This window comes from Notechis scutatus, chromosome 1 (assembly GCF_049901735.1).
Source record: "Notechis scutatus isolate UNSWTSFEM ecotype Mainland chromosome 1, rNotScu1.2, whole genome shotgun sequence".
Classification (NCBI taxonomy): Eukaryota; Metazoa; Chordata; class Lepidosauria; order Squamata; family Elapidae; genus Notechis; species Notechis scutatus.
Genome location: NC_142009.1, coordinates 234,455,476 through 234,478,705, shown reverse-complemented (window position 1 = coordinate 234,478,705; position 23,230 = coordinate 234,455,476). Strand labels below are relative to the sequence as shown.

Below are 23,230 nucleotides of genomic sequence, written 5' to 3'. Positions count from 1 at the left end.
ACAGCACAGAATTCTGGCATATAGCTACTATTTTGATAAGGCTGTTTTACTTAATTTCTCATTTATTGATTTATCACATTTTCACTCTTTTCATGATCTCTGTAACATTCCCAAAGTGTGTATGTAAAATACATATGTATATTCCTTCTTCATTTGTAGAGATTTTACTTAATAGTACATGTAATGATTCTACAATGAAAATTGTAACTGTAAAGCCACACAGTGTCAAAGCAAAAACATACCCCAAACTTCTGTCTCTAACTTGAGAACTAGCTGGAATGAATAGTAATCAAGAGCCAGAGAAAGTAGTACAGACATATTTATTATTTCTAGAAATACAGAGCATCCTTCAAAGTATATGTAAAATATCTGCATATTTAAGACATAAGACCTTTTGTTTCTGGTGTGTTGCATTGCAAAGAAGACACACAAACCACTGTAAAAAAGTGAATAGTAAAAGTGAGCAGGTGGCTATTTAAACAATTTTCCAATGCAAAGAAGCCATGTAGGAGCCTTAGGGAACAAACTCAACCAACTAACCTGTCATCTCTCCAACAGGTGCCTGGGAGTCTGAGCAATATATTGGCCTAGTAGATGAAGCTCCCAGAGGGGTGGAAATAGCTTGAAGAGGGGCAGTAGATCTGTGGCAAACCATATATGCTTCAAGCATTTCTCCAGTTATTTTTCTTTAAATAAGGAACATTTTATTTGCGAAAGCATTTCAAGAAACAGTGAAGCTGAGATGTTAAAAAGTTCCTAGCTGTCCAAATAGAAACTCATAGGTTAGAAGGACCTTCCCATGAGGCAGCTTCATATATTCACATTTTCAAGCAAAATCTGAAAAGCGGGGGAGGCAGGTGAACACACTCTTGGCTCCTAACATCCACGCTATCTGAATTATCTGAATTCAAATTACTCTGGTAAAGAGTACCTGGAATTTCCTGGCAGTAGACTTCATGGGCTTTTTAATACTAAGTTGTAGGATACTGTAAACTTGCCCAGTTCCCTGAATTCACCTCTTCCCTCTGGCCACGAAGTCTGATCTGGTTGTACCTTCTTATGCAAATCAAGTACCCTTTTACCCAAGCTTATACATGAAGCAAACATTTTCAGTGGGCCAAGTATATTTGACTAAATCAAGGGTGGTTTTTACTGCATCCATCAAAAACAAATGATAACAATGGTCTTAATCAGTCTGTAAAAGATGCACACATGTTATGCTTGTTGGAAAAGACAGATCAGTAGTAAGAACCAGAAAGATAACAATATATTTAAGACCTAGTAAAAACACTGTTGTAAACCACATAAAAGAGAGATCAACACTTAACAAGGCTCAGCTATTGTTGGATTCAGCCCCTGAATTCCCATTTGCAAAGACATTTAGTTTTACTGTTTTTCTTGTTGTTGAAGAGAAAATAAAAAGGGCCCAAACCAATAGATCTTAAATCCCACCCAATCTTAAATCCAAATTTAAAAGACTCTACAGGAGAACATACTACAACTCACTTACTTTTAGGATTCTCTGCCATTAAGATGGCTACTGGCTTCAGTTAGTTTAAAACGAAAGAACGCATTCGTGGGGGATGGTACATGGAATGGGCCAAGTGAAATACATTGGACACATTGGTTAAATGGAACCTCTTGGGCCAAAGATTGTGGGCTACTGAATATTAATTGTTAGAAGACAATAGTGGAACAAAAAGAGAATCATTAATTGTGGGTTGGATTTTCAGAAATACATTTTGGAAAGCAAAATTCAGTTATAGACTTGTCCTTTGGTATCATCCAGTAAGTTGTTCTGTTGCATCACATAGCCTTGTGCTATCAGCTAAGGATCAAACTCATATACTCCAATTTTGATGGATTTTTTTAAAAAAAGCTTTCATAACAATGTGCAGGCCTCTTGTCCTTTGAGCTACCAATTCTGCAGCCTCTCCGTTGTTATCCTGAACTGGCTCTGTGTGCTTCGACCATCACTGTACAACGGTTTAGATAAATGTTCACTCTGGGATGTAATCCCTGAATGAATTGAAGCTGAGACTCCTGCCTGCTGAAGTTAGACTTGAATTGGCATGAATTTTGGGGATCTTTTCCATTAACTTAGATGATGCTCGCCTCTTGAAGGACCCTGGGGAAAAATGTCCTTGCTTCATCAGCTCACCATATAAGGTGTTGAAGACCACAGCAGTCTCTTCATAGCTGTCCCTGGTAGAGATCTCATAGAAAGGATGCTTCAGAGCCTTGGAGAGATTTTCTCCATCCTCAAAGGTTACCATTCGGTCAAACTGCAGGTCCTTCTTGTTTCCAACAATCACAACCGGTGGTTCTCCACTGCCACTATTCCGCTTTGGGCTTGAATGGATATGGTTGATGAGAAAGCACAGCCTCATCACTTCATCAAAGCTACACCTGTCAGTGACAGAATAAACTACAGCAAATCCATCTCCCCATTTTATCTTTTCTTCAATTTGGAGAGAATCTTCCTCCTAGTCCAGAAAGAGAAAACACAGATCAGTATAAAAATGGTACTTAAAGGAAGATCAGAATTCCTCTACACAACTGGTTGTGAAATACACTAATTGTACAACAAAAGTCAGACAGCTCCCAGAAGGGGATTCAGGGATAATAAAAGTTGGAAAGCAGGGGAAAGAAGGGTATCCCTGACTTATATCCCGCTTTATAGTGCTTTACCCTCTCTAAGGGGTTTACAGCATCAGCATATTGCCTCCAACAATTTGGGTCCTCATTTTACCCACCTCAGAAGGTTGGAAGGCTGGGCCAACCTTGAGCCTGGTGAGATTCGATCTGCCAAATTGCAGGCTGGCTGCAGCAGAAGTAGCCTGCAGTACTGCACTCTAACCACTGCACCACCAAGGCTCTTGAATAGAAACCCCACCCCACTGCTGGAAAAATATTCAAATAATTATTTTCTTTATTGTTTACCACGTTGTTGCCAACACCCTAATCAGAGAGGAAACTGACAATCAGTCAGTCTGCATTTAAAAGCTTACTTTGCATGTGCAAAAGTGATCTACCATTTTTTATGCATAAAGAAAAAAAAAGGTATAAAAATGGGCTTCCAGATAAATAAAACTGAGAAATCCGAGTATATACTGAATGATTCTATTAGAAACTAACCACTTAACAGTATCCTGCTACCTACGATAGACAATAATTGAATGAATATTTAATTCAATTTACATAAATTTGATCTGTTACTTTAAGGATTACAGTATTTCTGCTGCCAAAATGGTAGGGCTGGCTTAATTCAGAATAAGAAAAAAAATGTTCCCTTGAAATACAGGATAGCATTAAAAAATGACCACCTAGGAACTAATGTTGCATGATTTGATTTGGTTCTTTAGAGCTAATGTCATTTTAAACTGTAGTAATTAATACTCTCAGCACCTGTGCCAGAAGACCTTTGGGGCATCTTAACAAGGAACAACCAATTGATCAAAGCACAGAGAGGCAACCTGTGTAGCCACAACAAGCTTCACTGATGTTTACAAATTCTTATTATATTTTGCCTCTCTCTGTATTCCAAATTTGGAAATTGCAGTAAGAGCTCAATAAGGCAAGTAGCCTTTATTTGTTCCATTTTCCTTTTGACAGACAGCATTCTCTGGCTATTCTGCCCAAAACATCTTGTTGAAAACCATCTGATTTTTTTTAGTCACATCTTCTAATTTTTGCAAAGATACTACTTCTTTCTGTCACATGAATGGTTTTACTTCTAAATCCATTCTAATTTCTTACACTCAGTCTTATACAACATCTTTAGTGTTCCTATTTCTTCTTTTTCCTAAGAATTTGTGGATTTTGGAATTTTTTTTGTTTATCATATCTTACATGTTAGTTCCTGTCTACTAACTCCATGATTTTATCATGGCTAAGCTTATGTCTGTAACCAAAACCATTATCAATAGGGAGAAAAGTCACCTGATGGAGTTGCTATAATTGTGGAAAAATAGGAGGATGGTGTGATGGATATGCTCACCACCTTGAGCTATTTGTAAAAAACAATAAAGGTGGGATACAAAGTGATAATCTTGGAGTTTGCTAGCATTTGTTTCTCTTCACACAAACTGCATGCATTCTAATAAAGCACATTATAGTTAACAACAATAAAACAACATATTATTAGGGACAAATGCATCTAAAACACCATGTATTACAAAAAATAATGTATAACCCAAACTTATTTTTATACGTTGTTTTTTATTTGTCACATAGTGTATTCATTTCTTATTCTTGAATGTTCAGAGGAAGAGTGATCCATATCTCCCTACCACATAGGCCAAAGATGTAACTCTTTTTCTTACTCCTGCCCCTTGGCATTTTCAGTGCTCACTGCAGTACTTTTCCATTTCTACAGGACCATTCCCCTGCCTCCCTTTTTTTAACAATGAAGCCACTAAAACCATACCTGTCCTGCTGTGTCAAGAATTTCAAAATGAACCATGTCTCCATCTATGATTGCTGTGTGCCTGTAAATCATCTCTGTAGAACAGAAACATTGTGTGAGAAAGCAAACTTAAAAGCTTTTTTTTTTTAATTCACATGCAATCTTTTGACAGTCTGATGTCTCCAGAAGTCTTGAACAACCTTTCTTTGCTCCCAAGTTTTCTGAAACACGGTAGGAATGTAGTCGAACACATCTGGTGGGCACCAAGTGGGAGAAGACTAACATGGAACACACATTTGGTCTTTAATAAGTCTTAGGATTGTAAATTTCTAGACATTTCTAACACTTTGGTGCTATCATCTTCAGTATATTTATAGTAAAACATACACAAATACAAATTATGAGATCATAAAACTTATTGGACAAAGAAATGGACTTTTTAAACCAGAATTTGATCTGTATACTTAAACTAATGAGGGTTAGGAAGAGTTGCACAGACAGAACAATGTCATAATAAAAGCTTCTACCATTATTATTTTTTTAAAAGTACCTGACATGGCCTCTAGATGTCCTCTAACAGTTTCCATTAAGTTATTTTAAATACTTGACTCAAGTCATATTAAATGTATTTAACTCATTTAGAGGTTTATTTAATTTAGTATAATTTATGTTTTCTCCTGGCCATGCTGCTATTATTAATATTAACATATTATTCAAAGGTTAAGTATAGTCCTCCACCTAAAATAATTGTATATCCTAATGCTGAATGACAGAAGAATACAAGAGGGGAATTGGAGGAGGCAGTGGTGACATTCCTGAGAATTCACCAAAATGTAAGCACAAAGAGCACTGGAGAAACACAACCATGGCATCATGTTTATATATTTATGGAAATAACGGTTAAGACATAATTGAAGGAAGCTAAGTAGAGGGGGGAAAGGAGGAATGGGTGGCCACTGTTTATAAGGGACTAGGTTTAGAGCATAAAATGTGCAAGACTGAATAAGGAAACATCTGGGAAATCATCCTGCAAGTGGTTTGATATGAAGGCACCAGAGCAATAAAAGCACACACAAATCCCTCCGGTATTCATAAGGAGGGGGGAAAAGCAAAAGAAGGCCCCATCTTGAGAATGGAAATGCAGAATATGGAGGAGATCAAGGAAGCAGGGAAGCTTGTTAGGTGAGGATGAAGCATCAGTTCTAGTTAAGGCAGGTCTCATCCTACCATCACTAATCCACCATCACAGCAATGATGATGGGTAGAAACGGGACTGCAAAAACGTAATGAGCTACTGAGCTGTTCTTTTGCTTCAGTGAAGCAATTCTGCATTCAGCCTGGAGAATCTGTGAAGGTATCAGAAATGTTTGCCATGGGCTTAAAAAGAAAGCATGTCAATAGTGCTATAAAATGAGGCCCTGTCAGGAGGAGAAAGGCAGAAAGTTTACCTGCTTTAAAAAAAAAAAAAAAACATGCCCGGAAGCCATCTTTCTTTCCAATCACTTTGTTCTTTAATGAATTCTCATCTCTACCTTCTGAGTTCCACGTGACCAGGCCACTTCCAGCCACATTCATTCATCTTGGCCCTAAAGGCATTCTTCTTTTTCTCCAAACAAAGAGGGTGGTACCGTACTTAAGAGAGAAGATAAAGGAGGGGAACTGCCATATTCTGCCTAAGCTTAATCTCTACTTTTGAATTTATTCTTCACCTCCTAATTATTCATTGCTACTAAAAAGAAATGAGGAGAAATTTCAGATTCCATTCTTTTCCACCCATAGCACCCGCCAAATAATTAAATTTGTGGTGTGCTAAAATATGTGATGAAGATTTGTTTGGAAATGCATCTCTATTTCTTTAATATTCAGTGGGGTTTATCACTCAGGGATTATATCCTTAGAGCTAGAAAAGAAAAGAAAAGAAAAGAAAAGAAAAGAAAAGAAAAGAAAAGAAAAGAAAAGAAAAGAAAAGAAAAGAAAAGAAATAGTGTTTAGGGTCGTCCCCCACACCCCAGACAGGACAATTTCTTTGTAAAAAAACCAATGGAGACATGTTCAGTAATTATCCAGGAATTTATAGTTCACAAAATGTTGCTCTCCATCTAGAAAAGTTATCTATCAAAATCATCTCAAAATGTAGTAATTCCAGCCATGGATTTTGCCTTGCTACTTCCACATAACAATGTTTCTTGGGAGTGTTTCCCAAACTATAATTACTACTTAAAGCACCTCCTTGAAGTTGTTCCAGTTTTCACAGCAGCTTCTTTGCTGCTATATTTAAAATATCTGAACTTTTACTGTTACAAACCTATACTCAATGTAGTTATCTAAAGAGCAGCTTTTACTTTTCTGAGGAATGCTTTCATGGTTATAACAAAGCAAGGAAGTAAAATTGAATAAAAAGTAGGGCACAATGAATATTAGTCTAATTTTCCATGAATTACTTTCAAATTCACTGCAAAAATGCAAAAACAACAGCATTGTAAGTAGGTAGAAGACTACCAGCCTGAAAGCTAAGTGAAAACATGATCATCATGGCCTAAATGTGCAAAAAATCAGAGATAAAATAAGCACCCTACAGCATTACCGTGTTTCTCATATAATAAGGCTGGGTCTTATTTTGTTTTTGAGCCCCGAAAATATGGCTAGGCTGTCTTTTCGGGGGTGACTTAATTCCCCCCCTTGCATCTTCAGGCGGGCGGCGATGGCTTGGCATTGGTGGGGCACTTTATATCGGGGTCAACGCAGGCAGCACCATATCCAGGTGTGCAACAAAAGTACTTCCTAACGGCAAGCCCCCCCCACCATTCCCCCCCATTTCGCATGTTTTAATATAGGCCTTAATTTGGGGGGAGGGGTTTAATTTCATTTCATGCCTATAAAACATGCTGGGACTTCCTATTGGGGGAGGCCGTATTGTTGGAGAAACAGGGTAGATTTGTTGCATTACGCTTTATCATAGGAGATTATGGACCTGATCCTATACTAATTTTTCAGGGAAGAAATTGCAACCACCAAAGAAAGCTGAGAAAATTCTAGGATATCTTGCACGGCAATATTGTAATGAATCATTAGGTCCTGAGGATATCCCCTAAATAGTAGTTCTGTTAAGAATTCACATTTGAAATGGCTGACCTCATAGCAGCAATATGTAATTTGCCTTTTTAATTAGATTTAGTGTCAGAGGGCTGGAAAGTAGCCAATGTTACACCTGTTGTTGTTTTTTAAAAAGGACCAAATGGAGATCCAGTAAATTATAGAATGAGAACGTTACCAGACAGATGTATGTTGATTCCTTGAGTTTTCAAAAAAGTCTTGACAAAGTTTCTGATCAAAGTTTTCTAAGTTAGCTTCTCTGTTGTGGAATAAGAGGACCTATTCTATTATGAATTGCTAGCTGGTTAAAAAGCAGAAAGCAAATGAACAACTTTCTTAGTGGAGGGAAGCAAGAGTGGAGTCCTTCAAAGATCTGTATTGGGACAGTCCATAAATGATCCCTATTTAGAATAAGCAGTGAGATGGCCATGGTTTTAAATGATTCAGAGTACTGAAACCTACAAGGAGGTGTGAAGAGCTTCAGAAGGGTCTTTTCAGCTGATGAATGGTCAACCAAAACAACTAATGAAGAAGTTTAAATATAGTAAACATATAAAGTGAAGCACATTGGGCCAAAGCAAGATAACTGCACATATATAACGATGGAATCTAATAGCAATAAGACTTAGACTTATATACTGCCCCATAGTGCTTTACAGCACACTCTGGATGGTTTACAATGTCAGCATATTGCCCCCAACAATCATTTTATTGACCTTGGAAGGATGGAAGGCTGAGTAAGCTTTGAGCCTTCAGGAACAGACTCCAGACTACAGGCAGAGTTAGCCTGCAATACTGCATTCTAACCACTGTGCCATCCGACCTCTTACAATCTAACCCTACAGTATACCTATATAGGAAAAAGAGTAGTTGGGAGTCAGGGAGTCATACATTTATATTATTATGGTTGGTCCCACAGTCAGACAGTCTTTTACACTGGATCTGATTTTTTTTTCCACCTATCAATTTCTTCCCAAGGATCTGGGGGAAGACGTGGTTGCTTGAGATCAGAGGATGTAAGCTGTTCCAACTAAAGCTGACTTTTCCAATTAATTGATGTGATTTTGTCAGTGCTGATGGTATTCAAGTGATGTTCCTGTTGTTGTTATTGTTATAGATGGGGAGTCATAATAGATGATTCAATTAAGATGTTGACTCAATGCGTGGCAGCTGTGAAGAAGGCACATCCCAGGCTAGGGATCATTAGGAAAAGAACTGAATATAAAACTGCCAACAGCATAATGGTTTTATAACAGATTTATGATATGACAATATTTGAAATACTGGGTATAGTTCTCATTGTTACATTTGAAAAATATAATAGGCTGGAAAAAATGCAGAAGAGGCCAACCAAAATGATCAGATAGCTCAAAACTTCCATTAAAAGAAATGGCTAGGATATTTGGGGTTGTACACCATAGGAATTTGGGTAAATTCATGGCAGATAAGTCTATCAAAGATTCTTAATCTTGAAGGTTTAGAGTTGTCTTTGGAGATATGCATCTCCAAATACTACTATTAGGGGTACAATGGCAGGAAAAAAAATATGTCTCTATTTAGGAAATACTCTGGTTGGCAACTTAGCAAAACCGAATTGTGAATTAAAATAAGAGTCTCATCTGATCCAACAAGACAAGTCTTAAATTACAGGACTGCAATCCACCTGAACGTCAACTAACTAGACCTATGAATATGTACTTTCTATAACAGCTTTCTCCAATTGGTGCCTTTCAAATGAGTTGGATTCCTTCTGTCATGAATCTAAGGCAAGGGTTTGATGGAGAATTGTCTTTTGACCTCTCTGAAGAGCACCAAGTATGCAGAAAGCTTTTTTGGGTTATGTGAGCTTGACCAGTAAAGGTAAGATGTCAGCAGAGTCAATCATCATTGATAACCATTTGAATAGTTAGTTGACTAGTTAGCACTTATTTATTATTTATTTTATTACTTATTTTATTTCTTAAATTTATATGCCATCCATCCCACTACTAGAGCAACTTTATATACATAGTTTGATTATATTGATAATTCTATAATTGATTATATTGATAATGGTGGGTCATAAATCTGGAATGTTCTCCTAGTTGAAATTTGTCTGATTCCATCTCTGCATCTTTCTTTGCAAAACACATCTCTTACTTCAATTGGAATTTTAAAGTATATCAGGTAGTTTTACTGCTGCTTTTTATCCAGCTTTTTAAATTAAGCTAAATACTTTTTTGGGTATTTTTAATAGAGGAGAAAGAAATAGTAACAACAGCACCAACTTAGCTGTAAGATCTGTCAAATAATCTACTTTTACATTAAAAACCTAACCCTAATTAAACACATGTACTTCATCTTAAAACTAAATTTTGTATAATGAGTCTATCTAGCTCAGCATGGCTGACAATGATTGGCAGCCAATAGCTCTTTGGGACCTTAGGCAGAAGGCTTTTCCAGATCTATTTAGAGATGCGAGGGATGACATTTTGAATCAGGACTGTCTTCTCCCTAAATATTTTTGATCTGAGATCCAATGTTAACAGCAACTGCCATTGATCACAAAAACAAATTAACACACTGATTTGACAGAGCAAATAACTAAACTTACCTAGAGTAGGGTCATAATCACCAATAAATCGCTTGGTGATGAATCTTACTGTCAATGCTTCATTGAAAAAAGAAAAAAATAACAATTAGCAGAGCAAGCCAATATAGATATACAATAGCTTAGCTATTAATCACTTACAGATATGGATCCACCTTATACATGAATCCACTTTATATATGTCATAGAAACAATAGTTTAAGACATTCAGATTTGCATGTACCCCCACCTAAAGACAGCAAAGTTTGAAGGGCACAAGAATGACAGGTTCTAGATGAAGTTGGAATTCATTTCTAGAATATAATGATTGCCTTTTTAAAACAAAGTATGGATGAAATTCAGACTAAAATTTCCTCATGTCAGCAATTGGCTTCATTTAATGATTATTTAAGAATGAGATTCAAGACATACTTCTGAGAGTAACTACTGTATATCAACACTCAGAGCATTGCAATACCAAACTGAAACAAATAATCCCAGGCTGAGGAAGAGGAACAAGCTGGAGCTTTCAAAATGATTGTGAGAAGAATATTTAAAAACAGGAGTCAGGCAGAGCTGGCAGCTTAGGGAATCACCCAAAGTGCAGATCATCATTTTCTTACTCCCTCTATGAAATAACCAGATATCTTTGCTAGAAATATGCCATACTTACCATCCACATTTATGCCTGAGAATCTGTATCCACTGCAGATATTTTGCAAAAAAGAACAGCATCAGTATTTTGGGTTGACTCTTACGCGTGTCCCAAAGAGAGTTTGCCTTGCTTCTTGGTAGCAAATAGGCAAATATAGAGCTAAAGTCTTTTTTTTTTAACTTTCTGTTTCATTTAAATGAGAAAGATACATGAAAGTCAGTCAATGGGATGTGTTATCTATGGATCAAACCTTTCTTCTGTTGAACCATCAGGCAAAGGCTTCTGTTGAAATCATAATTTGGACTGATAAAAGATAAGTCTTCTTCAAAGTCCATGCAATTTTCGTGGCAATAATATAACAGTTATTTGCCATTGTCTTAGTCTGGGATGGTTTTTTTAAACATCCCAGTCAAGTCTACGGATTTCTGAAATCCTGATGTTGTATTTTTTATCTTTCTTGGAGAATGTTGTTTTTAGTCTTCTACCATGGAGAAATACTGCATTCTGTCATTTTTCCCAGCAAGCACAATTCATTTTAACCAGATTCAACTTTCACTTCCAAGGCTGGGACAGGAGCAGTTATTCCCAGGGGAAGACCACTTAAGCATAACTATAATCGTTTCATAAGCACAAATGAACTAGGAAAGAGGAGTTAGATTTACAGTTCTCAATAAGGTGGTCTTTGGAGACACTAGATATAACCTCTCATTGTACATACCCAGCATAGCTTGTAGGCCCCATTGGGTTTGAGAAGGTTGATCTGGCAACCAAACTAGCACTATCAGAAGTGTTATGGAAATTACAAGATCTTGGCCCACGAGCAGGAAAGCAGAATATTATTTTCTGAAAATTATTTACATATTACAATAATAGGATGGTTTGAGAATTCATGCGGACGGACCAAATCATTCAGTCTGTCTGTAGTGTTTGCACAAAGTGTTGTACTATATGTGGCAGCAAGAAGGAGAAAAGACTGAAAGAAATATAATGCACACATTTGTGGGTGGCAGAAGTCTGAATGCCTGGTGTAAGTTTACAGATAGAATTGTTTGGAAAGGCACACTATCATCTTCTCAGAACCCCAAGGAAGTCCAGAATCCAGGAGAAGATAGATTCTATTATGTAAAGAACACCCAGGATATTGTTAGCATCTAATTTCAAGGCCTACCACCAAAATAGTAGCTAAGGAGGTGGAAAATATACTTCCAGAATTTAAGGCAGAAAGGCACTTCTGAGCATTTACTGAATTCAGCCTAGGAATTTCAGATCACTAACACTAAAAGTTAGACCACTAACTTTTTCTAATTCGCATCCCAATTTAGAGAAGAGACAACTGGGATTTATAATGTCTTGCTGATATATTGCAAATTGTTCTGAGCTGAACAATCTTGTGCTTATCTGTGATGGAGAAAACTTTTGGGAAACAACTGCTTTTTGTCCTGCCACAACTTAAGATAATTTCTGGGCAACAGTATAAATATTCTAGATTTGTATTTAATAATGGCCCAATAAATGCTAAATATTGTACATAGTTAATATTTATTTTTGCAGAGCACAAAGTAAAGAATTTTCATGATGTATATTGGAATAAATGACAGAAAAAAAGTGAAAATTGCAGAGGAAAATGTGGTAGCCTAAGGCCATATATACAAAGAGAGATAATTTCATCTGATGCCCCTTTCCTCTAGGTTAAACCCTAAGTGGTAATTAAAATAATAGTGTTCGTTTAGTTGATCTTTATTCCTGGGAATGACACAGAGGAAACCATACTGTTTTCTTAAGCACAGTACAGAAAGAGTTTGCCATTGCTTTCTTCTTTCTTCTACAGTTAAGAGATTTCCTGGAGATTACCTTTCCAAGCACTACGGAGGTCGGGCTGTTTAGCTTTTTGAGATCAGTCATGGCTGGCTAAATGCTGCAGTTATGTTCTTTATAGCTGCCACACAGAGTTCATAGTTTGCTTTGTTTATAAAAAGAGGATCTCATATATGATAGAGTCACATATAGGAGCATATTCTTCACATGCACGTTTTTATTTATTTGTTATTTTAATTTAGAAAGACTTCGAATAGATTACAGATTTCCATATTGATGCAGATTAAACATTATAAATATCAATAAAATATAAGGATTATTATAAAATATAGTAGCTTTAGACCATCATAACTATTTGCATATTCTTCTTCTAAATCAGTTTTAACTATGGGTTCTGCGGATGTTTTAAAAATAGGAAGACTAAATTTAACATAACCTCCAGGGTTCAGAGATTAAAAAATGTACGTGGTTTTGGCAGAGACTTGAAGAGGCAGAAAGATAGAGATGGATGGGCTCCTTGTTGAGAAACAGTTGTGGCTAAGAACCACATTAACCACAAACTCTGTGAACTCCTGTTATTTAGGGAACAGATTCCTAAAAAAAGGAAGAGCTGGGGGAATCATACAGTACTGACTAATGGACCCAAACCCACAATTCCTGGAGATTCAACCATCGAAATACAAACATGAAAGCATTTTAAATTCTGACTCTCTTCTACCTAAAAGACAAAGTTTCCCTGGACAAGTTACTCAGAAATTAAAGTCTAAGCCAGGGGTCCCCAACCACCGGTCCGTGGACCGGTACCGGTCTGTGGATCATTTTTTACTGGGCCGCAAAGCTTGGGCGCCGCCATCTTGTTTTGACAGCGCTTCTGGGTTTTCGGTTGCTTCCAGCTTTTTGGTTGGAAAGTGCTTCCGGTTTTTCAGTTGGAAAGCAGCGTTTGGGTGCTCGCGCCTTAGTTTCGTCGAAGTGGGGTGGCTTCGAACGAAGAGCCGTCCCGATGGCGGTGGAGTCTCACGTTACTCAGGTACCGGTCCGTGGAAGAATAAATAATCGTGAAACCAGTCCCTGGTTCGAAAAAGGTTGGGGGCCACTGGTCTAAGCAGAACGTGCCCAAGGAAAGGGCCACATTGATAAATTAAAAATCCTTGTGGGCTGCAAAGAAATATCTGGAGTACTGAACAGCTGTTCTCTGGCTAGTGGAGAAGAAAGGCTTGGAAGTGCTGAGCAACAGTGGATATAAATTTACTATTGTATTTATTGGTTTTTGAAAAATGTCGCTGGCTGCACAAAACTGCTTGGTGGAGCGCATGTGGCTCACAAGCTTGTTGCATGACGTTGCTGTTTGCACAATAGCAACAGGGAGATAATTTTTTTGGTCATTGCTTCAGAACTGTGGAAATTCTTTCTTTGGACTATTTGAAGTCATTTGGGCAACTAAATATTCATTCATGGCAACAATAATTTATTAAACCAAGAATAAGCTATGTATCTGTAAAATATGTTCTCTTTTTCTCTTTGTGACAACCTTGATATTTTAATCCTACCGTATTACTATTCAACATTATGAAGAACTACTAGCCATATCGAATTGGCTCAAAATCAATAGTGAACCATAATTATTTGTTTCAAATAAAAGAGGCAACTGGTTTCAAAAAGTCCATAACTGCAGTGTTAAATCCAGGAGCCAAAGAAAATTTTTTAAAGGTCTTTTATTTTTTGCCTTTTATACCATGAAGCCAAAACCAGTGTCTGAAAAGGACCTATAAATCTGAGGTTACCTCATTTTTCAAATTATTACTTCTGTTTTATTGTTCTGGGGTGGAGAACAATAAAATATGCTTTTTTTAAAAAAAAGACTTTTAAATGCATCAAATAAATAAATAAATAAAACCAGTAAGTTGCTTATATTTAAAACCACAATATCTAAGGTAGCAGCTGTACCAGTTAACATTATTGTATTGTTTTATTCTGTCAAACGTCTCGAGAGGTTTTGTAGCACCACAGATGGCCAAGGCAAATAAACAAATTATAACATTGACTAAGTTTTATCCAATGTCTCTAAAAGCACCTCAGGAGAAAAAAAAATGACAATGGTAATTAATAAGCTTGTACAGGCCTTTGAGGAGGTCCTTTGCTCTGCTCATTCAAGCAATGGACCCTCTTGATGAGGTATTACAATATGGATCCCTCTGCTTTTAAAAATGAAATAATCATGTTGCTTCAGTTCTCCATCGCCTCCTTGAGTACTTGCCATATACTAAGAAGAGCTTTTCAGTGAGCTATCGTCAGCATGAGGCAAGACATGCATAGAAGTCTCTTCCAGCTTTGGAAAGTGCCAGGCAGGCAGAGTAAGAGGGCAAACTGCATCCCCTTTTCATCTTGAGTTGTACCATCCCTGCCATTATGATATCAAGGCATAGTTGTCCTGAGAGAGTAATGAACAAACATCGTTTCCAACCTAGAAGGGCCCAGCAAACACCCTAAGCCATCACGTTTGTAGAGCTCGCCTTGAAATCGGTTATGATTGGGGCCAAATGATCCTTCAGGGAGCTTCTGACACAGAGGAAATGATGCTTCTTAGGCCTTGCTGGATGACATTACGCTCCCATCTTCAAAAATGGCAGTTAGCCATCATTTATAAAAGAATTTAAGGAGCTTTCCCCCTAAACTACAATAACGGTCAGAAACTTCTTTATAACAACATGGCTATCAAAGCATTAATCGGTTCTCCAATTCTACGCTTTTTTAAAACAACAAACCAAAGAACCGCGGCTTCTCAGCTGGCAAAAGAAAAGTGATACCAGCTTAGATCTGGATACAGTAAACTGTGTATATCTTAATTTTTGAATATGCAACAACACTATTGTTCTCAGATTTAATTATTTTTTTTACCAAATGCAATCTGGAATTCTGCAAGCTAAAAGGAAATAAAATTTAGGGATGGAAAGCAAATTGTGATCTTTGACTAGATTATTATTGTTTGTCAAATAGAATGATTACACAATTTAGGTAATCATGCTCCTACGAACAAATGTCACCTTGGCCACAACTCAGCTCAGCAGAGAGAGGTGCTGATGAGTAACTACATACCCATTAGTTCAGGTTCTTCACAAACCCTAAATACAAAATTGTAGATTCACCAATTTACAAAAGACTTATATTCAGGTTTTTTTCACACACATCACTGTTTTTAAAAACCATGTAGGTTTGCATCTGAAGCTCAGCATTTCTTATGAAGAAGTCAATGCTAGTATGTGTTCTTCTCTTTAAAAGTGATCGGTGATCACAGAGCAGCCACAGACATTGGGATTCATAGAAAAGGCTCCAGTATTTTTCCCTTCAGGGCTCATTCTAGGGGACTTCTGATGAGCCAGTCTGAAGTCTGACAGAAGCCAGCAATAAGAACAGTATGCCAATCACTGTTTAGCTTCTGAATCCAGCTCCGGTGGCCCAGAGGTAGAGCTCTTGCCTCACAATCAGGAGGCTGTGAGTTCGATCCTAGGTAGAGGCTAATATTTGGAATAGACTCTCCTGGTCGAGCAGGAGGTTGGACTAGATGACCTCCAAGGTCCCTTCCAACTCTGTTATTCTATGAGTTATGGTTTCAAATGACCAGAGCGATGCTATACCCTGGAAAAATTAAAATGTGATTTCCCAATCTTCTAATGAGTGATTCATCACTGAAGATTCTGCCAAAAGCTCTAGCAGCTATCTAAGGGTGCTATAAGCTGGCATATGTTTTTAAATTCCTCCAAAATCATATCAACCATATTTTCACCAAATTTAATGAGACTATATAAGACTGCTGTTTTAAAAACTACAGACCTGAGCCACAACCATGCATATGGTTGCTCTTGGAGGAGGCCCCATAGAAACGCTACCGTGTTCTACTTGAAGGAATCAATCAGTACTGCTGAACATTTGCTGTTTGATAATGGACTGGGCAAGAGTAAAGAAGCTCATGTTAAATCCTGATAAGATGGAAGGACTGTTGGTCAATAAAGGGACTGAAACTTAAATCTGTTTGGAATACGTTTGCCCTTCCTCAAAGGATTATGTCTGCAGTCTAGGAGTTCTCCTAGATTCTCCAGTCATTGGATTCACAGAGGATAGTTATGGCAATGAGTGCATTTACATAATTACTATTTGCATCCAGTTGAGAGCACTTACGAGCAGATTTGGTAATGGTTAGTCACATTTTGACTATATTACAACTTGATTACCACAATGTATTTTATGTGGTGTTACCCTTTAAAAATATCTGCAATGGTGCTGTCCAAAATGTAGCAGCTAAGCTGCAGACATGACTCTATTGAAAGCTCTCTGCACGTTGCTAATTACACAAAGAAAGCAGCAAAACACAGAGTGTATTTTCATGGAAGTGGGCAACTGCAGTTCACTCAGTCATCATATTTATATGTGAACATTTTAAAAAGCAATAAGATAAAAAATAAACAATTTAAAAAAGAAAGAGAATAACAGATACTAACAACAGTGGAGCCACTCCTTAGGACCAAGCGTGATGACACAGCCAAGTCTTGAGGCACTTGGGAAAAGTTAACAAGGATGGAGCCAGGCTTACTTCAGGGTAGGATAAGGAGATGATGGTAAGGTAAGTACCATGGGGTCCTGCTAGATTTGCTCTGGAATAGGAAAACAACTGGGTCGATCGGCACAGAAAAGGATCTAACAACTTTGTGTCCAGTTTCTTGGCCAAGTAGGATGAAGGCAAACAGCAATTCTTGTGCCTTTTTGTCTATGCAAGTCTGCTGCCTGTGCATACAGAATTTTGGCCAAATCCATCTGTTTTCTTATGAGAGTTTGTGCTGACTGTAGCTCTTAGAAAAAGTCAGAGGAACCACAGAGACAAGAGTTCTGGAGGACAAGGAGTACAGGTTATGCCCATAAACTGTTTGGAAGGAAGACATACTGATGAAGGAATGAAGAGAGATGTTACATGCAAATTCTGCCAATGGCAACAAGTCAGGCCAGTTGTCTTGTCAACATAACACAAAGCAACACAAATATTGTTCTCGTACAAAATTTGTCTTCTCTGTCTGCCATTGGTCTCTTGGTGATGACAGATGGATATGAATACCTAATAAATGGAAGCGGGCTTCCCAGAACAGGAGTGTAAATTGAGAATTGTGATCCAAGAATTGAGAATTGATTCTGGAGGAAAAGAGCAACTGGGGTGCACAGCCAGCCTTAGCCTAATGGACATCACACGAGGCAATAGTGGACAGCCCTTCTCCAAATACACATTTCAACTTAACCTAATTGTGTTTTCATAGGAGTTCTAGCACATTTCTGACATGAGTAGAATGCAGGCAAGGATCTTTTGGGGGGAATAATCAGAATGTCATCTAGGTAAACAAATATAACATATTTGTTGTCCAAAATATTTGAAAAGAATTCATGAATCTGGCAAAAATTGTGGCACAACTAGAAAATCCAAAAGGCATCTCATAATGGCAAAGACTGTTAAGTGTTCATGACTCTCTTTCATCCAAATCAAGCTGCAGTTTCAATAAATACAATGAAACCTGTGGTCTTCTGGAAGTAACCTACCAAATCCAAAATAAGAGGCAGTGGTTACCAATCCCAAATGGTTCAGAAGCCTGTATTCATGCATAAATAACTCTCAAGGGAGTTTTACAAAAAATGTTGGCAGAGATCCAGGAGACAAAGGAGGGAAAATAAATCCTTTTGCTAGAATGTCATCCAGAAGTTCCTGTAAAGCTGCCAATTCTTACACAGACATGGGATACTGCTGTTCAACTAGGATCTGGACTCCAGGCAGTAAGTTAATTGTACACACACACACATTTGGTAGGGTGGCAAGGTCATCACTTCCTGCCTGTCCAAAAATCAGCAAAATCTGTATATTTTCCAATCAAGGAAGGAGGTTCAGACTGTTATGAGGCAAGAACAGGAGAAAAGCCCAAGGCCTGGAAATGGTGCAGCTTATAACATTGAGAAGGAAAAGAAATTGTCCTATGTTCCCATTAATACCAGGATGATGCATTTCTAGCGAGTCTATCCCCAAGATAATCAAACTATGCAAGGAAGCAGTCAAATATATAGTTGGAAGAATTATTTGTTGTCATTCATTTTCACAGCAGAAGACTTCTGTGTTGTAGGGTGGGACTTGATCAGAGGGGGTCTGCTCTCCATCCTCCCCACTTGCAATTGTACGTGCAAGATGAACTGATTCACAGTCTCTTCATTCATCAAAATAGCAGCCAGTCCCAAGTCCAAAAGAGCTGAGAGGCACATCCTAAGTTCTATTGCTTAAGCAAGATCATCTTGTGGAGCCCAGGAAGTGTGCTTTGCCTGCTGCAGTACCTGCCCTCTAGAATGATATCCCCCCAGGGATCCAGACGGCTCCCAATCTAATGACATCCAGAAAACTATTAAAGACCTGGCTTTGCTCCCAGGCTCTGAGGCAAAGAGAAGGTTGAGCTCCTATTGGATGTGTTTTCTTTAATTTTCTGTTGTTTCTGGAGTAGTTTCTTTTTTCTTGCACGTCGTACTTTTCCTTTTATGTATAATTTTTATTAAAAATGTAAACAAGAAGGTAAATGCTAACACAAGCTAATAGAAAATAAGAAAGGAAAAGGAGGAAGAAATCAAAGGATAAGAAAAAGGAAAAGGTTAAAGAAAAATAGGAAAAAATATAAAGAGGCTTCTGATAGTGTTCACAGCAGTTTAAATATATTTTACCTATCTCTAAAGCGACATCATATTGCTCTTCTTTCTATAATTTATCCTACTTTATTTTTACTCTTAACTGCAAGCCACCCAGAATTGTTGGAAACTGGACAATCTATAAATTATATATAAATGAAATAATAAAAAGCAGCACAAAGATTGATGGGAATAATAAAATGCCTAGAGTTGGAGCTTCCTTATTTGCCTGAAGGCTTCTTACAAGAGCTCTTAGGTAGGGGCAGAGAGAGGGCTGCAAAGTTTCCTGGTATCAAAGGCTTTGGAACCATTTGGAAACTTACTCACAAGATGTCCAAAATCCTTATCCCTTCTAGCTGCCAGATTGGCAATCTATCAGTGGATGCCCAAAGGTATCATAATAGAAATATAATTTGAGGACACATCTTCATTTTTTCTCTGTTCTTCCTTGCTCCAATACACATTGGCTCCATATCACTGACATCCAAGGATACAATGAGGAAGGAGGGAGGGAATGGGTGAAGAGCCAGTTTGGTGGAGTGGTTCAGGCAGCAGGGTAGAAACAGGAGGCTTGGATTCTAGTCCCATTTTAGGCATGACAGCTGGCTGGGTGACTTTGGGCCAGTCACTCTTCCTCAGCCAAATCCATCTCACAGGACTGTTGTTATAGGGAAAATAGGAAGTGTAAGGAATATTAGCTACGTTTGCTGCCTTGTGTTAATTATAGGTAAAGGTAAAGGTTCCCCTCACACATACGTGCTAGTTGTTTCCGGCTCTAGGGGGCAGTGCTCATCTCTGTTTCAAAGCCGAAGACGTCTCCATGGTCATGTGGCCGGCATGACTAAATGTCAAAGGTGCACGGAACCTTCCCATCAAAGTGGTCCCTATTTTTCTACTTGTATTTTTACATGCTTTCGAACTGCTAGTTTGTCAGAAGTTGGGACAAGTAACGGGAGTTCACTCTGTTACGCAGCGCTAGGGATTCGACCCGCCGACCTTTCTGATCGACAAGCTCAGCATCTTAGCCGCTGAGCCACCGTATCCCTTGTTTGAGTTAATTATAGGTGGAATTAAAACAAATAAAAAAGAAAGGCTGTAAAATTATCTGCTATTTCCTCCTCTTCCAACCTATCATCAATGACCATCTGATGCTAAAATAACTTTTTGAGATCTCTATGTGCCCTTTCTCATAAATTCATTTCTTAATTCATCAGAAAAATCTTTCTAAAGTAGTCATTTGGGACAAAATCATCTCAGCCCATGTTCCTGGTGAACAAAAAAATGAAAAACCTACCATGTATTTGTCTACTTGGCAGAAATTATACATTTATAGATTAACAATCAATTTTCTGATGAAGCTGTCAAAGGCAGCTCCAAACCTTTGCGTAAAATCTCAACAATTGTCCAGGATGGCATCATTTGCCATGAATGGAATGACCACCTGGCTCCTCCTCCTTTCAAAAACTATCAACAAATGCCACTTTGCATCAAACCTCAGGGACCTTTGCTGGCTTAGTTGCCACAAATAGCTCATGCCGGTTTCTGAAGATTTGGGCTTGATTCTGAGACCACCAATAATCACCTGAACTTCTCCAGCTGGTTCTCAGGGGAATGAAGTATAAACCTGTGGGAGACAATCCTGCAGCACTCTTTCAGGTTGAAGCAAACTTTCATCAAATGCTGGCCAACTGCCCCAGAGCATTGTGCAAAGTTGTTTTCTGTGTATCTACCACTTGTCTGAGCTGCAACAACTTGCTCTGAAGACAACAGATTATCATAAAGCTCTGTAACTATGATCTACATAGCTTTTTGGTAATGAGGATCAATTCTTTTACTAATGAGAAAATAATGAGATTTACAAGATTGTTGTTAATCAATTTGAGATTAGTAAACTCAGAAAACAAAATTTACTTGGATTTTTGGAAAGGTCTTTATTGCCAGTTGACAATTGTTAACAAAATCATGAAAACTTTCAAATTAACTCCACAGCTCAACTTATGCCTAGCATAATGGAGTTCAAGTCACTTGGAGACTCTTTCTTACACTGGTCTCTTCCCCTGGGCTGACATGTTTTGCAATGGTCCTATTTCCACTCTTGTATTCTCAGGGCTTGCTTGATATTCCATCATAGAACCTGTCCAGCTACTACGATCTGCAGGAGAGATTGTAAAGATGCCCCATTAGAGGTTCATATATTCAGTATTTTTTAAATTTCCAGACTCTAGAACACACAGCAGTGGAAGCTGCATTTAGTACCCTTATCTCCAAATTTTTAGAGGAGCAGGCAAGACTTATTGCCTTTTCTTTCTTATCAATTAATTTTACAACGATTTAAGCATTCTATTCTGTATTCTGTATTTTACTTTTTGTTAGCTACTTTGTAAATCAAATAAATACATGCCTACAATTCTAAGTAAAATTGATTCTTAATGGGGAGGCACATATTCCTGAAGAGCTGGAGTTGTACAGAGAAAGGGTAATTACATTTCTCTAAATTTAAAAGCATTCCTCTACCCTCCTCACATTGTGTCTTGATTGCATTTTACAGCAGTGGCTTTCAAGCTGATACAATGAAACCAGGTTTTTTTTACATGACATTTAGTATAGAGGTTTTGAAAATCATATTTCACTCCATAAATTCCATATTATAAAACAAGATTCATTTAAAATTTTAAAGACAAGATAGTCAAAAAGTTGATTCTAGATTTCCTTTAGCATTTGCCAAAGGCAATTTATATAAACATGTTTGCTTTGCTACCTTATGAGAAAGCCCATGGAGATTAACTATAAAACATATGCTTTTATACTGCAAAACATATGCTCTTTTAGATGTGTTTTGTATAATGTTATATTAAGAGACAAAAGATAGCAAGCAGAATTTTAAAAATCACAACTGCAAGATTTATTGTATACTCAAAATCTGAGCATGAGAATTGAGATGAGTTTCTCCCAGGAGAAGGAAAAGCTGTAAACCATTGACTAACCTTTCATCAATTTTACCCCACAACTGGCTAACATAATTTTATTTGTCAATGTTGATGGATGGAGAAACTTATAAAAAACACAATTTATCAGAAACGCTATCTGAATCAAAAGATATGAATTTTAAAAGTGGTATGTTTTTATTTCATATATATATATATTTGTTTTCTTAAGTTTTCGCAGGTACTTACATGTATGGTGTTCGGCTTGGTTCGGGTATTTTCCCACGTCAATGCCATCCTCAAACCCAAACTATGGTTAAGATACATCGATGACACATTCGTGATTTGGCCCCATGGACAAGAAAACCTAAACAATTTCCTAACACACCTAAACAGCGCACACCCCAAAATCAAGTTCACCATGCAAACAGAAACAAACAAACAACTACCATTCCTAGATGTACTAATCTACAAAAAAACAGATGGCACACTAGGACACACCATATACCAGAAGAAAACACACACCAACCGCTACCTCAACGCCCAATCCCACCACCACCCAGCACAGATAAACTCCGTGGCTAAAATACTAATTACCAGAACCAAACGCCTGGCAGACAAGACACACATTAAGGCTGAACTATGCACCCTGACTAAAGTACTGACAGCCAACGGCTTCCACAAAAGCAAAATCACCAGCTTGATCCACAAAAACACACTGAAACATAATAGAGACCCAGAAGATGAACAGACCTATGGAACAGCTGTCCTGCCCTACATAAGAGGTACTACAGACAAAATTAGTAAGGTACTACACAGACATCACATCAGGACTGCCTTCAAAACAGACAGAAAAATAGCAGCCATCCTTAGCAACCCCAAAGATAAAATTGACCTGGAAAACCAAGGCATATACGAAGTCCCCTGTGCATCATGCCCGGCCACATACATTGGACAGACCAATAGAAGAATAAGCACCCGCCTGGATGAACACAAAAATGCAGTCAAAAAGCTGGAACACACTTCCTCACTAGTCCAACACATGGAAGCTACAGGTCATAGCATCAACTTCA

General features: G+C 37.8%; 1 protein-coding gene across 1 annotated transcript in view; it reads right to left on the bottom strand.

Moving 5' to 3' along the window:
- Positions 1-305: 305 nt before the first annotated feature.
- The window catches only part of LOC113412495 (ras-related and estrogen-regulated growth inhibitor-like), a 33,849-nt gene continuing 10,924 nt past the window's right edge, over positions 306-23,230 (bottom strand). Inside the window, exons 2-4 of the mRNA XM_026668168.2 lie at positions 10,095-10,151; positions 4,430-4,503; positions 306-2,486 (exon numbers count right to left, since the gene is read on the bottom strand). Of these exons, the coding sequence (XP_026523953.1) occupies positions 2,001-2,486; positions 4,430-4,503; positions 10,095-10,151 (617 nt within the window). The 3' untranslated portion in view covers positions 306-2,000. The remainder of the gene's footprint in view (positions 2,487-4,429; positions 4,504-10,094; positions 10,152-23,230) is intronic.